Source organism: Lissotriton vulgaris, chromosome 7, assembly GCF_964263255.1.
Source record: "Lissotriton vulgaris chromosome 7, aLisVul1.2, whole genome shotgun sequence".
NCBI lineage: Eukaryota > Metazoa > Chordata > Amphibia > Caudata > Salamandridae > Lissotriton > Lissotriton vulgaris.
The window spans coordinates 584,078,407-584,093,331 of NC_141695.1; the positions used below are offsets into that span (position 1 = coordinate 584,078,407).

Below are 14,925 nucleotides of genomic sequence, written 5' to 3' on the forward strand. Positions count from 1 at the left end.
TAGCCAGGTTCTGAGCTGGGATGGTGCAGTGAGATAAATAACGGTGATGGATCAAGCCCTGATCTTTGGACTGGGTAAGAGTGGTCTGCTTAATTCAGACACTCTGTTCATCACCACCCCCTTTTCTGTTCCGTGATTTTATGCCAGGCCCTTGTTTTATCTTCTGCTGCTGGATGGCAGCTGCTAGGACCCTGAAGGACAAATGTAAATGGAATCCGCACATGGTTTGATCAGATCAATGGCAAAGGGGGAAGACTGTGAGGTGAATCCCAGTTGGAAAAGATGAGGTCCAAGTGGTGAACGCCGGCATGCGTAGGGCCCATTGGTCTTAGGGGGAAATGCAAATCCTTTAATGTAGTTATCAAAGCCTGACCTGCTGTGTTACTGATGTCATCTATATGCATGTTAAAGTCCCCCAAGACTGTGAGGTTGGAATATTTTATTGAGGCACTGCTGATGATATAAGCCACAGTATCCAGAAAGTTACCCAGTTTTACCGGTGGTCTATAAACCATGAGACCAGAGAAGAAGAATATCTCCGTTATCTTAATAGAAAAGATGAGTCCTTCCCCAAGTTCATTAGCTCAAAACTGCTCACCATCGCCGAGAATGTAGATCAGAAAAATCACAGCTAGGCCTCCTACTACTCTATTCACATGATCTTGGTGCAAGATGGAATAACTAGAACTCTGAAGACCCGTCTGCTAGAATGGAAGTATGAGGGAAAAGGGAGCGGTCAACACACGTGTCAGCTGCTGATGGACAATGAGGGCAAACACCCCATTTGTACCAGGGAGATGTGTTAATTGTTGTAAATTGCCTAGACATGACTGTTGCCAGTGGCGGCAGGTCGTTTGTTCTGGTAAAAAAAAATAATATATATATAAAAATTTATTAAAACAAAAAAAAATAAGATGATATTTTATCCGAACAAAAGCGTAATATTACCTACCTTATACTGTGTCATGTCGCTGGACTGTTTTAGAAATGTGCATGTTTTCTCTCCTTGAGTCAAAGAATAGTTTGTAACAGCAGGTCGATTGTCTACTCAATGTTGTATATAATTGGAGAGGTGACCGCTGGCATTGTGTTCAGAAAGAACACACAGAACTCAGCGCTATTTTGCAAGAACTGTTTTATGGGGACACAGGGACATGAACGATTACAGCTAATTATAACCAGTAAGACAAAAGGAGCTGCAAGGTTATGCTAGAGTAGGTAACACGTGATCTAAAATATCACAAGTAGGCTAAAACATACCACTTTACTGAGTAGATCGCCAAGTCCATATACAAGATGGAAACAATGTGGCCTTTGCGGTAGGACATCCTACCGTGGGGTAAATCCGTAGCCCTGGATTGCGGCGCTGCCTGTCCACCTGCACCACCAACTCTAGCAGTGCTCTCTCGCAGCAACGACTAATGCTTGACATGAACGTATACAATGTTCAGATTCAGCAACACGCGAGGAGACCTTTGCAACTTTGCCTACCCATATATGCACGCTTCAAAGCAATTTGTCGAAAAGTCAAGGAAGAATGTGGTAACTGCATTCTCAGATGGAATGCAGAGGGTGAAGGGTGGGGGGGGGGGTCCACAGAAGGGTCTGCTGGTGGTGGTAACTGCAGAGGGGACCTCTCAGGTGGAATGCAGAGGGTGAAGGGTGGGGGGTCCACAGATGGGTCTGCTGGTGGTAACTGCTGAGTGGACCTCACAGGTGGATTGCAGAGGGTGAAGGGTGGGGGTCCACAGAATGGTCTGCTGGTGGTAACTGCGGAGGGGACCTCTCAGGTGGAATGCAGAAGGTGAAGGGTGGGGGTCCACAGACGGGTCTGCTGGTGGTAACTGCTGGGAGGACCTCTCGGCTGGAATGCAGAAGTTAAAGTCTGGGGGTCCACAGAAGGGTCAGCTGGTGGTAACTGCAAAGTGAACCTCACAGGTGGGATGCAGAGGGTGAAGTGTGGGGGTCCACAGAAGGGTCTGCTGGTGGTAACTGCAGAGTGGACCTCTCAGGTGGGATGCAGAGGGTGAAGGGTGGGGGTCCACAGAAGGGTCTGCTGCTGGTAACTGCAATTTGGACCTCTCAGATGGAATGCAGAGGGTGAAGGGTGGGGGTCCCCAGAAGGGTCTGCTGGTGGTAACTGCAATTTGGACCTCTCAGATGGAATGCAGAGGGTGAAGGGTGGGGGTCCACAGAAGGGTCTGCTGGTGGTAACTGCAGAATGAACCTCTCAGGTGGAATGCAGAGGGTGAAGGGTGGGGGTCCACAGAAGGGTCTGCTGGTGGTAACTGCAATTTGGACCTCACAGGTGGGATGCAGAGGGTGAAGGGTGGGGGTCCACAGAAGGGTCTGCTGGTGGTAACTGCAGAGTGCACCTCTCAGGTGGAATGCAGAGGGTGAAGGGTGGGGGTCCCCAGAAGGGTCTGCTGGTGGTAACTGCAATTTGGACCTCACAGGTGGGATGCAGAGGGTGAAGGGTGGGGGGTCCACAGAAGTGTCTGCTGGTGGTAACTGCAGAATGAACCTCTCAGGTGGAATACAGAAGGTGAAGGGTGGGGGTCCACAGAAGGGTCTGCTGGTGGTAACTGCAATTTGGACCTCACAGGTGGGATGCAGAGGGTGAAGGGTGGGGGGTCCACAGAAGCGTCTGCTGGTGGTACCTGCAATTTGGACCTCTCAGGTGGAATGCAGAGGGTGAAGGGTGGGGGGGTCCACAGAAGGGTCTGCTGGTGGTAACTGCAATTTGGACCTCTCAGGTGGGATGCAGAGGGTGAAGGATGGGGGTCCACAGAAGGGTCTGCTGGTGGTACCTGCAATTTGGACCTCTCAGGTGGGATGCAGAGGGTGAAGGGTGGGGGTCCACAGAAGGGTCTGCTGGTGGTAACTGCAATTTGGACCTCTCAGGTGGAATGCAGAGGGTGAAGGGTGGGGGTCCACAGAAGGGTCTGCTGGTGGTAACTGCAATTTGGACCTCACAGGTGGGATGCAGAGGGTGAAGGGTGGGGGGTCCACAGAAGGGTCTGCTGGTGGTACCTGCAGAGCCGACCTCTCAGGTGGAATGCAGAGGGTGAAGGGTGGGGGGTCCACAGAAGGGTCTGCTGGTGGTAACTGCAGAGTGCACCTCTCAGGTGGAATGCAGAGGGTGAAGGGTGGGGGTCCACAGAAGCGTCTGCTGGTGGTAACTGCAATTTGGACCTCACAGGTGGGATGCAGAGGGTGAAGGGTGGGGGTCCACAGAAGGGTCTGCTGGTGGTAACTGCAGAATGAACCTCTCAGGTGGAATGCAGAGGGTGAAGGGTGGGGGGTCCACAGAAGCGTCTGCTGGTGGTAACTGCAGAATGAACCTCTCAGGTGGAATGCAGAGGGTGAAGGGTGGGGGTCCACAGAAGCGTCTGCTGGTGGTAACTGCAATTTGGACCTCACAGGTGGGATGCAGAGGGTGAAGGGTGGGGGTCCACAGAAGGGTCTGCTGGTGGTAACTGCAATTTGGACCTCTCAGGTGGAATGCAAAAGGTGAAGGGTGGGGGTCCACAGAAGGGTCTACTGGTGGTAACTGCAATTTGGACCTCACAGGTGGGATGCAGAGGGTGAAGGGTGGGGGTCCACAGAAGGGTCTGCTGGTGGTAACTGCAATTTGGACCTCACCGGTGGGATGCAGAGGGTGAAGGGTGGGGGCCCACAGAAGGGTCTGCTGGTGGTAACTGCAATTTGGACCTCTCAGGTGGAATGCAAAAGGTGAAGGGTGGGGGTCCACAGAAGGGTCTGCTGGTGGTAACTGCAATTTGGACCTCACAGGTGGGATGCAGAGGGTGAAGGGTGGGGGTCCACAGAAGGGTCTGCTGGTGGTAACTGCAATTTGGACCTCTCAGGTGGAATGCAACAGGTGAAGGGTGGGGGTCCACAGAAGGGTCTGCTGGTGGTAACTGCAATTTGGACCTCTCAGGTGGAATGCAAAAGGTGAAGGGTTGGGGTCCACAGAAGGGTCTGCTGGTGGTAACTGCAATTTGGACCTCTCAGATGGAATGCAGAGGGTGAAGGGTGGGGGTCCACAGAAGCGTCTGCTGGTGGTAACTGCAATTTGGACCTCACAGGTGGAATGCAGAGGGTGAAGGGTGGGGGTCCCCAGAAGGGTCTGCTGGTGGTAACTGCAATTTGCACCTCTCAGGTGGAATGCAGAGGGTGAAGGGTGGGGGGTCCACAGAAGCGTCTGCTGGTGGTAACTGCAATTTGGACCTCACAGGTGGGATGCAGAGGGTGAAGGGTGGGGGTCCACAGAAGCGTCTGCTGGTGGTAACTGCAATTTGGACCTCACAGGTGGGATGCAGAGGGTGAAGGGTGGGGGGTCCACAGAAGCGTCTGCTGGTGGTAACTGCAATTTGGACCTCACAGGTGGGATGCAGAGGGTAAAGGGTGGGGGGTCCACAGAAGCGTCTGCTGGTGGTAACTGCAGAATGAACCTCTCAGGTGGAATACAGAAGGTGAAGGGTGGGGGTCGACAGAAGGGTCTGCTGGTGGTAACTGCAATTTGGACCTCTCAGGTGGAATGCAGAGGGTGAATGGTGGTGGGGTCCACAGAAATGTCTGCTGATGGTAACTGCAGAGAGCACGTCTCGGGTGGAATGCAGAGGGTGAAGTGTGGGGGTCCACAGAAGGGTCTGCTGGTGGAATGCAGAGTGTGAAGGGTGGGGGTCCACAGAAGGGTCTGCTGGTGGAATGCAGTGGGTGAAGGGTGGGGGTCCATATAAGTGTCTGCTGGTGGTAACTACAGAGAGGACGTCTCAGGTGGAATGCAGAGTGTGAAGGGTGGGGGTCCACAGAAGGGTCTGCTGGTGGAATGCAGAGTGTGAAGGGTGGGGGTCCACAGAAGGGTCTGCTGGTGGAATGCAGAGTGTGAAGGGTGGGGGTCCACAGAAGGGTCTGCTGGTGGCATGCTATGGGTGAAGGGTGGGGGGTCCACAGAAGGGTCTGCTGGTTGAAACCTCAGAGTGGGCCTCTCAGGTGGAATGCAGAGTGTGAAGGGTGGGGGTCCACAGAAGGGTCTGCTGGTGGCATGCTATGGGTGAAGGGTGGGGGGTCCACAGAAGGGTCTGCTGGTTGAAACCTCAGAGTGGACCTCTCAGGTGGAATGCAGAGTGTGAAGGGTGGGGGTCCACAGAAGGGTCTGCTGGCGGTAACTGACAGTGGACCTCTCAGGTGGAATACAGAGGGTGGGGGTCCCCAAAAGGGTCTGTTGGTGGTAGTGGCGGACAGGAGCCCTAGTCATTTTCTCCGATGTCGAACCATATCTCTTGCTTTCTCAACACATCACTATTGCCTGTGAGCCTGCGTCCTCTTTGTAGTACGACCTGTCTTGTAAGTGGGCATTTCTACCATCTTATCTGCCCCACATTTCATGTGAAAGAAATGCTAACTTACCATCCCTTTTCTAATTTTACATGTGATTAACTCTTCCCAAACCCTACCAGCATTGCAAACCACTTGAACATTTGACTAACTCTCCCCCAGTCATACATGCGCTTCAGAGGCACAGAACTGATACTTGACTGACTTTGCTTGAGCCCTTCCAGCCTTTCCAAGGCACAAGCTGACTTGCGACTTACCCTACTCTGTCGCTACTGGTTTGGGCCTAGCATAGGAGATGCCTAATTTCCCTACAGACCAAGGCCGCCTCTGCTTTGTCCCCGAAGGCCTCTGCATAACAACCACTGCTACTATCAGAAAATCCAAGCATGTCACAGTTGTAAAGCAGAATGATACCAGCTCTGTCAAACAAGCCAACATCTCAAACAGCCCAGGGGATTTGTGAAATGGTAAAATTATCTGCAAAGGGAAAAACCAGTAAAAAACCTCAATCGGCTCCTGAAGAAAGTTCACTTTTCTGAACAAATGTTCATACAGCTGTAAACATGGCGTGATTACAAAGGGTTCTTCTCCACTCGTTGGTGTTTAGGTATCAGTGACAGAGGTCTTCTTATTTCTAATTTGTGCACATTTCTCTAAAGGATCCAGCGGGCCAGAGACACAGAGAGAGAAAGACAGAGAGAGAGAGAGTGTGTTTACGCGTTTGGAAGGTAGGGGAACAGAGTTAAGTATGCGCGCGTCTGTGTGAGACGGAGAGACTAGAGAGAGTGCTTTGTGAGTGTGAGAGCAGGAGGGGGAGAGGGTAAGGTGTGTGTGTGCGTGAGAGAAAGAGCGTTTTTGTCTTAGAAAGAGCACGTGTGAGAGAGACAGACTGGTGGGTGTGAAAGAAGGAGGGAGGACGTAGTAACGTATGTGCGTTTGTGTGCGTGCGTGCGTTTGTGTGTGTGTGTGTGTTTGATACCTGCCTCTCAGGCCACCAGTTCATGCAATAGGCACAAACGTCAATTGTTAACAGTTAATTGTGCACACAATGCTCTGTGAATACTGACTGCAGCACACATTGGTCCTGACCTAGATGAACGAGCATGCCTTGCTAATGTTGTTACATTTACATACGCTTTTTAATAAGTTGCTATATATTGTGTTAACGTGTTTATTAACATCAAGCAATTGGAAATTAATTAAACTAATAATCATAAAGCCCGCCAGTGAATATTCCCAGATGTGGACAAACTGCCTGAGTCAGTTCAAAAACATAATTACCAAATCTGCCAGGCAGGGCAGTAAAATACTGAAGCAAATTCAACTCAGCATGGCCATAAAGCAGCAGTGCCCCTGCAGGGAAGGCATGGCAAAGACATCCAGGCCAAACATGTGATGCCTGCGAAGGAAGGGGGAGCTAAAGGGATGGCAGAGAGCTGGCACTGCCCCTGCTGCAGGCACAGGGTAGGCAGTGGCACAAGAATAAAAGAGGTAGAGAGAGGGGGGCACTAAACAACAGGAGAGGCAGGAGTCAGGAGCGAGATGTAAGGGGAGAGCAGGCTGAGTGTCTGCCTATTTGTCTTCATTATAATTCCTATTATAAGATCCGCTTGGGTGTCTCTGTTTTACAGTTTCTAGACTGAGATGTGTCTGCTTGTTAATCCTCAGCTGATAGTTGTGTATTTGTCGGTCTACTTGGCAATCTGCAGTAGAGAGGTGTGTGTACACCTGTGAGTGTGTGTGTTTGTGCGTGATTGTGCAGGTATATGCACGTACCTCGACGTACAAGTGTCTATTCACATTATATTTCATAGAATAAGATGTGTGTGTGCAACCCTGTGTGTGTACCTATATGTGTGTATGTTTGCCTCGTTGTATGTTTGTAGTGTGTACCTGCATGTATGAGTGTCTCTGCCTGCTCGAAAATTCCTAGAATAAGATATGTGTTTGTGTGTGTGGGTGTGTGACTGTATAACCGACACTGTGCGGACCGGCTCGGTCCTGTGTGTGTGAGTTTGGGTTTGAATGTGTGTGGGTGTGCACGCACCTCTGTGTATGTGTGCCCATGTTTAATGCCTTCATCAGTCCCACTCTTCTCATGTTGTTGCCCCTGGGCATCAATGCTGATGTTGATGGTTTGATTGCTACTGAGGTCCTTGGTGGCGATTCATTCTGCCCTAAGCACTGACCTACCACTATGATCATAGAGTGAAGGGGGTCCAGAAATCTGCACCAATGCATTTTTCCTAGAGACATGCCTTTAGTGGATGTGCCCTAGGGTGATGGTCTTATCTACTACAACAGAGCACGGTATATGACCCACTTGGGTTTGTAGGAGGATGCTGTGTCCCTCAAGCTAATGGTTGTTGCTAAGTAGGGTTTTTATGACAACCCTTTACTCTGTTTCGAGCAGACTGATCCGCCTGTTACTGACCAGATTGTTGGGTTTATTTTGCAGTTACCACACACATGTCAGGTAGTTTATTGCTGTGATTTTTAATATGGTCATGACAGCAAAAAGAATACAGGCTGGGAGTTGGCTGTGTTTCATTCAGAATATTAGGACCAAGCTGTCAGGGCACCTAAGTGCACTGGGAATGTGTTTTCTTTCCATACCTGTGGGCACTGTGAGATATAGCTATAACCAGTGCATCTCAGCTCCTCTCTTAGCTGTTAGCTCCTTCCGGTGAGTGTGCGTTTTTTAAGTTCTTTATAACTATTAGCACCTTAACAATGCTGTGGGCTACCTTCCTCCAGAAAGACTTTGTATTACATGTCAGATCATTTTTCACAAGCTCTTCTCGATATTTTCTAGCCCCATTAAATGTTCTCTTGCAAGAGCTTTTTACGCGAATCTCTGTTTTGTTATTGTTTTTACAGGTCTGTGGATTCCTAGCATTTGTTGAAGCTGATTCTCTGTGCCTTATAGTCTTGAAGAAAGCACATGACGCAGGATGTTTGTGGAGGATGTTGTTTTGAGTATTACTGCGGGCATCTTTGAAGTCCATGTTATGTATTCAGAACTGAGCCCCTGACTCGATCCTGCATTTTGCTTTAATATCTTTTCTTTCACTTCATTTGCTGGTTGTTCCAAGAGCACCTCACCTCACCCAGTGTCTCAGCCTTAATTTGACCTTGCAGGCGTGAAACTCAGCAATAAAATATTCATGCCTATGTTCTGAATATTGTTTGATCCCTGTGAGGACCTTAGAATCATAAAAGGGTCGAAGCGTCATCAACACTGGGGGCAGTTACACCAGGAGGTTGTTTCTGTCTAATCTATATTTCATAAACAGGAACAATTTGTTTTACCACAATGCTATTGTTTGTCTCTTTTCTGGCCCTTTGCTCCTACTTACAGATACACGTCTTTAATATTCTTATATCTTATCACCGTGAGTGCGCTGAGCAGCAGAGCACCACCTTTGTACAATAACTGGTAATAATTAAAACATTTATAAAATGTAATCTTTCTTCATGGCAGCATTTACTTTTTTGGAAGCTGTTCAATGATTAACTATTTAGTTACCACTGATTATTAATGTTGACTTTTTTTGAGTAATTGTAAAACTGTTACATTTATTCCGAACTGAAATACTGATGTGTTTACACTCTGTAATTTGAGCATTCCTAGGCACACACAGACACTCACACACACGCATAGATACACAAGCCTTCGTTGAGCTGCCTGAAGCATTGCAAACAAGTACAAATAAGATCACTCACACTTTCAAACACACCTCAGGCACTTTGGTCTCGAAGGGATATGAAGTCCTGATGAAGGACGGAATGTCCCTTCATTCGGACACATGTTGTTTGACTTACGGAACATAGTCATGAACTGCTGGGGGTGCAAGTTCCAGTAGCCCCAGTTGGTCCTGAACCCGTGAAGTGTTGCGTATTCCTCATGGTTATAGGCCGGCTCTGTCCCAAAAGTGTCCACGACACGGACATGGCACCTAAAGAAGAAAGAAAGAAATGTGGGTGCGCGCACACATGGTCAAGCCGAATGCAGCCATATCCCAAAGCAGCACTGTTTGGAGGTCTGCATTGGACCCCAAACTATAAACAAAGTTTACGATAGAAGACAATCTTTGAATTGCACTGCCTGTCTCTTTTCTCATCCATCCACACCTCATCTACTTACCTCAAACACTCTTCCTGCAATGCTTTAAATTTAAAGCGCTCGAGCGAGTGCCTGGGGACTAGACACACAACAATGTGGAGGGCACACGGACAGTTTGACGGTCAGCAATGGCAGAAGAGCCACTTCAACTCCAGCATCGTGTTTCTTCCCCCACGAACCCCAGTCGCACACTTGCAGGTGATGACACAGCATAGATATCTTCATTTGTAAAAACAGATCTCTGATTGACTTGCGCCGGTTGTGATCCTCGAGCAGGATTTTTTGATCTCTTTCTAAGGAAAGAGCCTTGTTCTTTCATGTGCATTCAAGTCATAGATGTGCAAGGTCTTGCCAATTGTGAGGGATTGGGTTGATTGACTGGGGTTTGAGCTGTGATCAAACTGCAACCACAGTTCTTGCTCAACCCCCAGGTAGCTTGGCACTGAGCAGTCAGGCTTAACTTAGAGGCAGTGTGTAAAGTATTTGTCCAGCACCTCAAACAGCATTACTGTGAAAAACACCACACAAAAAGGATCCCATACAGGGATAAATAAAAAAAGAGATTTCCTTAATACCACAAAAATACAATTAGTAGGACCAAGGATATTCAACTTTAAAGATTTCAGTGAAAAAAGTGCAAAAAAGCACAAAGCGCTGACTGTGGGTATTTGGTTGGGCCAGACCAGGACAAAGTCACAAGGTTACGCTGACCGCAATGGAGTTTGAGCCTGCTACAGGAACCCAGTTAAGCCTGATTTACAAAGTACCTTAAATATTGGTTTGCAGAGCATTGCTATCATTCACTTCAAATATGCGCCGTGTAGCTGAAGTGCTGCAGCGTGGCTGCGGTGCGAGGACCTGCTTCATCATTGAGGATACCATCGACGGGAATTGAGATGTGAAGTATGGTGTCAAAGATGTGGTGTGTTGTCAGGGCGATGCGTCAGTTCCTAAGAGCTGCGAGGCTACGATGCGGAGTCCGGTGTCGTTGCTGAGATCTCCATCATGAGGAATGTGAGGGCATTCAACCCAGAATACATTGTGCACTGGCGGTTCCGATTGGCTGCAGTGACAATGCAGGTCTTTGCATTGGGTCCAATCCACGCAGCAGTGAAGATGTGTCGGTTCTGCTTGGGGTTGCACCTCACAGCAGAGGAAATGGAGCTACAGAGGCAGGCAGAGCACCCTAAGCCCACTTCCAAGGGTCCTGAACTGGGATGGCACCACTTGGCAGCGTTAACTCAAAGATGTCAGAGTTCAGGTACAAGCGCAAGGGTGTTGGAAGCCTGTTGTGTCCCTGGGGCTTCAGACCATGAGGTCAGACACATAATTAGTCCTTGGAGTTACTCTGGGTTCAAGAGAAGCAGGTTCAGTCCTTCTTAACCCAAGAAAGAGGGCAGCCTATCCAGTCACACCTAGGCTCCCCGTTGTGTTTTTCTGGAATGCACAAAGCCCAAATGTCACCCACATCTAGTAATGTTACACATAGATAGGCTGCAGGCACAAATTGGCTAAGGCAAGAAAATGGCACATTTCTGAAAGTGACAGTTTCAAAATTGTAATTTGAAATCCAACTTTACCATAAGTTAGAATTTTAAAATTACAATTACAGAGACACCACACATGAACTGTTTACCTGTTCCTGTTGGAAATTATTCTTATAAACTGTAATAAGGCAACTTCAATAATATCCTATGGGAGAGGCAGTCCTTGCAGTAGTGAAAAATGAATTCAAAAGTAGGCCTGGGTGGTGAACTTCGCTCCGTTTGTGGAGTTTGAGGAGTTTGAGGAGTTTTCTGCACTCCGCACTCCGCGGAGCTTGCGGAGTACAGAAAACTCCGCTTTGCGATGTGCAGCAGTTTTTCCCCGCTTGCAATCGCAAACGGTAAGTTCACGATCGCAAATGGCTAAGTTTGAGATCGCTAATGGTAAGTTAGTGAGCGCGAGCTGCCGCTCGGGAAGAATTTCGACCCGAGCAGCAGGAATACCAGCACAAACTGCAGTTTGCACTGCACTCCGCCACTCGCAGAACTTCATGGAGTTTCTTTGTAACTTTGAGGAGTTCCACATAGCAAAACTCCACGAACTGCGAGCAGGTCTATTTAAAAGTTTCACTTCCAGGACATGTAAAACTTAAAAGTACATGCCCAACCTTTTAAATATATTTCATTCTTTTCTCATGGCTATCCAGGGCATACTCTGGGAGTGACTACTATGTTTAAAAAAGAAACATGTGGGCCTTAAAAAAAGGGTTTACTTTGCAAGGTTGACAATGCAGTTCACAACTGCACACACACCAACTGCAATGGCACGCCTGAGATATGTTTAAAGTGGTACTCAAGTGGGTGGCACAATAAGAGCTGCAGGTCCACTAGTAGCATTTAATTTACAGGTCCTGGGCAAAGATAGTGCCACTTTACTAGGGACTTACAAGTAAATTAAATATGCCAATTGGGTATAAGGCAATCTTAACATCTTTTAAGGAGTAGGCACAAGCACGTTAGCACTAGTTAGCAGTGGTAAAGTGCGCAGAGTCCTAAGGTGAACCAAACTAATTCAGTAAAATATGGAGTACAAGGGGAAAAAGTTTGGTGATGACCCTTGAAAAAGGGCCAATTCCAACACCAATCATCAGTTGTTGTGTAATTTTTGCCAATGGATGCCAATAACCAGAAGGAAATCTGGCCTTGTTACTTTAGAAGGAGTGGCAAATCTACACCTCTTTCAGGGTGACAAAATTCCATATACTATATATCAGGTGTATTTAATTATGCAGAGCCCCACATTTCACTTATATTTAAGACCGGATCTCTCTCATATCTCATCTGTATTTATCACAGGCAAAGGTCACATATCTCTTTCTTTTTTAATACTATCCCTTGACCCCAGGTCGCTGTGCTGCTCTCCCACCGCCTTCACAGGTCTGCTTTGCCGTAATTTCTGCTTCACAGATCCTCACTGCCTTCAATTCTTTACTTTAGCTACTGGGGATGAATGGATAATTTGCTTGGATACATACTGCTCCACCACCGACGATAGTCCAATGCTGTTATGTAACACCTCGACTTTCAACTATAGGCCAATGCTGAGACCTAGATAAGTGGCAACCATGACTACCTTACCAGCTTTTTGCGATGCCATCTCCAGCCTCATTGCTCCCTGGCTGTAGACTCCCACCACTACATCCTACTCAGCGATCTCAACTTCCATGTTGACTACCCTAACAATGCTAACTCTACCATCCTTCTCGTCAACCTCAATAACATAGGCCTCACCTAACTAGTCACGGAACCTGTGCACAAAGCTAGCCACACACTCAATGCCATCTTCGCCTCCAGCGACAGAATCAGATTCACCCACACCACAGAAGTCACCTGGACCAACCACGCCATCGTCCATTTCACAAATGATGACACACAGCACACCAGCAGCAAGAACTAGAACCTCCCCCACCTCAGCTGGGGCTAAGTAAACAAGACCCAATGGACCCACGTCCTCAGCTCCTCTCAACCTAAAACATCACGAGACCTCTATCAGGCTGTCCAGAACTTCACCACCTGGATTACCAAATGTGCCAATAGAGTCGCCCCCCTAAAACCAGCTCTAAGCCAGCAAGCCCGCCGAACAAGCCAGCTTGTACACACCAGAGTTGAGATCCACCAAGTGTCACTGTAAATGCTACAGACTAGAAAGGCTGTGGTGCAACAATAGAGACTCCTCCACCACAGCCACTCACAAGTCAGTCCTCAACGACTACCACTACCGAATCAAAGAAACCAAGTAAGCTGCTATCTCCGCCCACAACAATACTTCAGTTAACCACACTAAGGAGCTTTTCAAGATATTGAAGGAGTTCTTCAACCCAACAGCTTTAGGAAATAGCATCCACCCCTCCCAGGAACTCTGCAAAACCCTCTCTATTTCGCCACCATCTGCAACAAGTTCGAACCCCAGCCCACCTCCTTTGACCTCGACAACCTCAGCCAACTGGCAAACACTGACTATATGATAACCACCTGGTCATCTATAACCACCAAGGCCACAACAGCCGTCACGTTGAGTATCAATTCAGGGGCGTCCACCAACTCCTGCCCCCTCCATCTCTTCAACCTTGAAACCACCCCAGTCAGCTCAGAACTCACCTACATTCTCAACACCTCCATCTCCACTGCAACCTTCCTGGGTCAAACGCTCCTAATGAAACCATCTGCCGACCCCAACGACCTCAAAAACTAACAACCGATCTCCATGCTTCTGTACCCAGCAAAAGTAACCTAGAAGGCCATCACCAAATACCTCAAACACAACCACCTACTTGACATCTCACAGTCAGGAGTCCATGCAAATCACAGCACAGAGATAGCACTGATCACTGCCACAGATGCCATCAGAACAATACTCAGCCATGGAGAAACTGTGGCCCGGATCCTCCTCAACCTCTCTTCAGCTTTCAACATCGTTTTCCACCAACCCCTCATCAACAGGCTCCACAGTTTAGGCATCGAGCAGAACGCCCTCAAATGGATTACCTCATTCCTCACGGATGAACACAGAGCATCCGTCTGCCTCCCTTCACCTCTGCCTTCAAGAACCTCATCTGCAGCGTACCCCATGGATCATTCTTCAGCCCCACACTCTTCAACATCTACATGACGGCCCTCGCAGATGTAGTCATATCCCATGAACTCAATATCATCTTCTACGCAGATGACACCCAACTAATCCTCCTGCTCACCAAAGACCGCACGAACACCAGAACCAACTTCTGCAACACAATGACCAATGTAGCCAATTAGATGAGGGACACCTTCCTCAAACTGAACTTGGACAAAACAGAAGTGCTGATATTCGGAAAGAGCACTACCACTTGGGACCACACTTAGTGGCAAGCAGAACTCGAACCAACACCCACACCGACTGACCATGTGCGCAACCTGGGCATCATCATCGACAGCTAACTGACTATAAAATGCCAAATCAATGCAGTTACCTCCTATTGATTCCTCACCCTTTGCATGCTCTGCAGAATTTACATATAGATCTCACTCAACACCAGAAAGACCGTCACCCAGGCACTCTTCACAGCTGCTACAGACTACAGAAACAGCCTTTATGCCGGAATCTCCACCCATCTCCTCAGAAGTCTCCAGACCATCCAGAACATCTTGTACTTCCCTAAACGGAGCCACATCAACCCACCCATCAGAAACCTCCACTGACTCCCAGTTCAGAAGAGATGCCAGTTCAGGACCCTCACGCACACCTACAAATCCTTACATGACCAGGGACCGTCCTACTTAAACCATCCACTGAAATTCCATCAGCCCGCAAGACTCCTGCAATCCACCTCACCTGCCCTCGCCCACACCATATGCATCAACCACAGCCGCTGCAGGGGCTGCTCCTTCTCCTACTTAGGCACCAAGGCCTGGAATGGCCAGCCCCTCTGCCTCCAA

At 48.5% G+C, this 14,925-nt stretch overlaps 1 protein-coding gene across 2 annotated transcripts in view; it reads right to left on the reverse strand.

Annotated features, from left to right (window-relative positions):
• The window catches only part of MGAT5B (alpha-1,6-mannosylglycoprotein 6-beta-N-acetylglucosaminyltransferase B), a 795,006-nt gene that overhangs the window by 223,257 nt on the left and 556,824 nt on the right, over positions 1-14,925 (reverse strand). For both annotated transcript variants that reach the window (XM_086930672.1, XM_086930673.1), the window contains exon 10: positions 9,169-9,302. In XM_086930672.1, the coding sequence (XP_086786798.1) occupies positions 9,169-9,302 (134 nt within the window). The remainder of the gene's footprint in view (positions 1-9,168; positions 9,303-14,925) is intronic.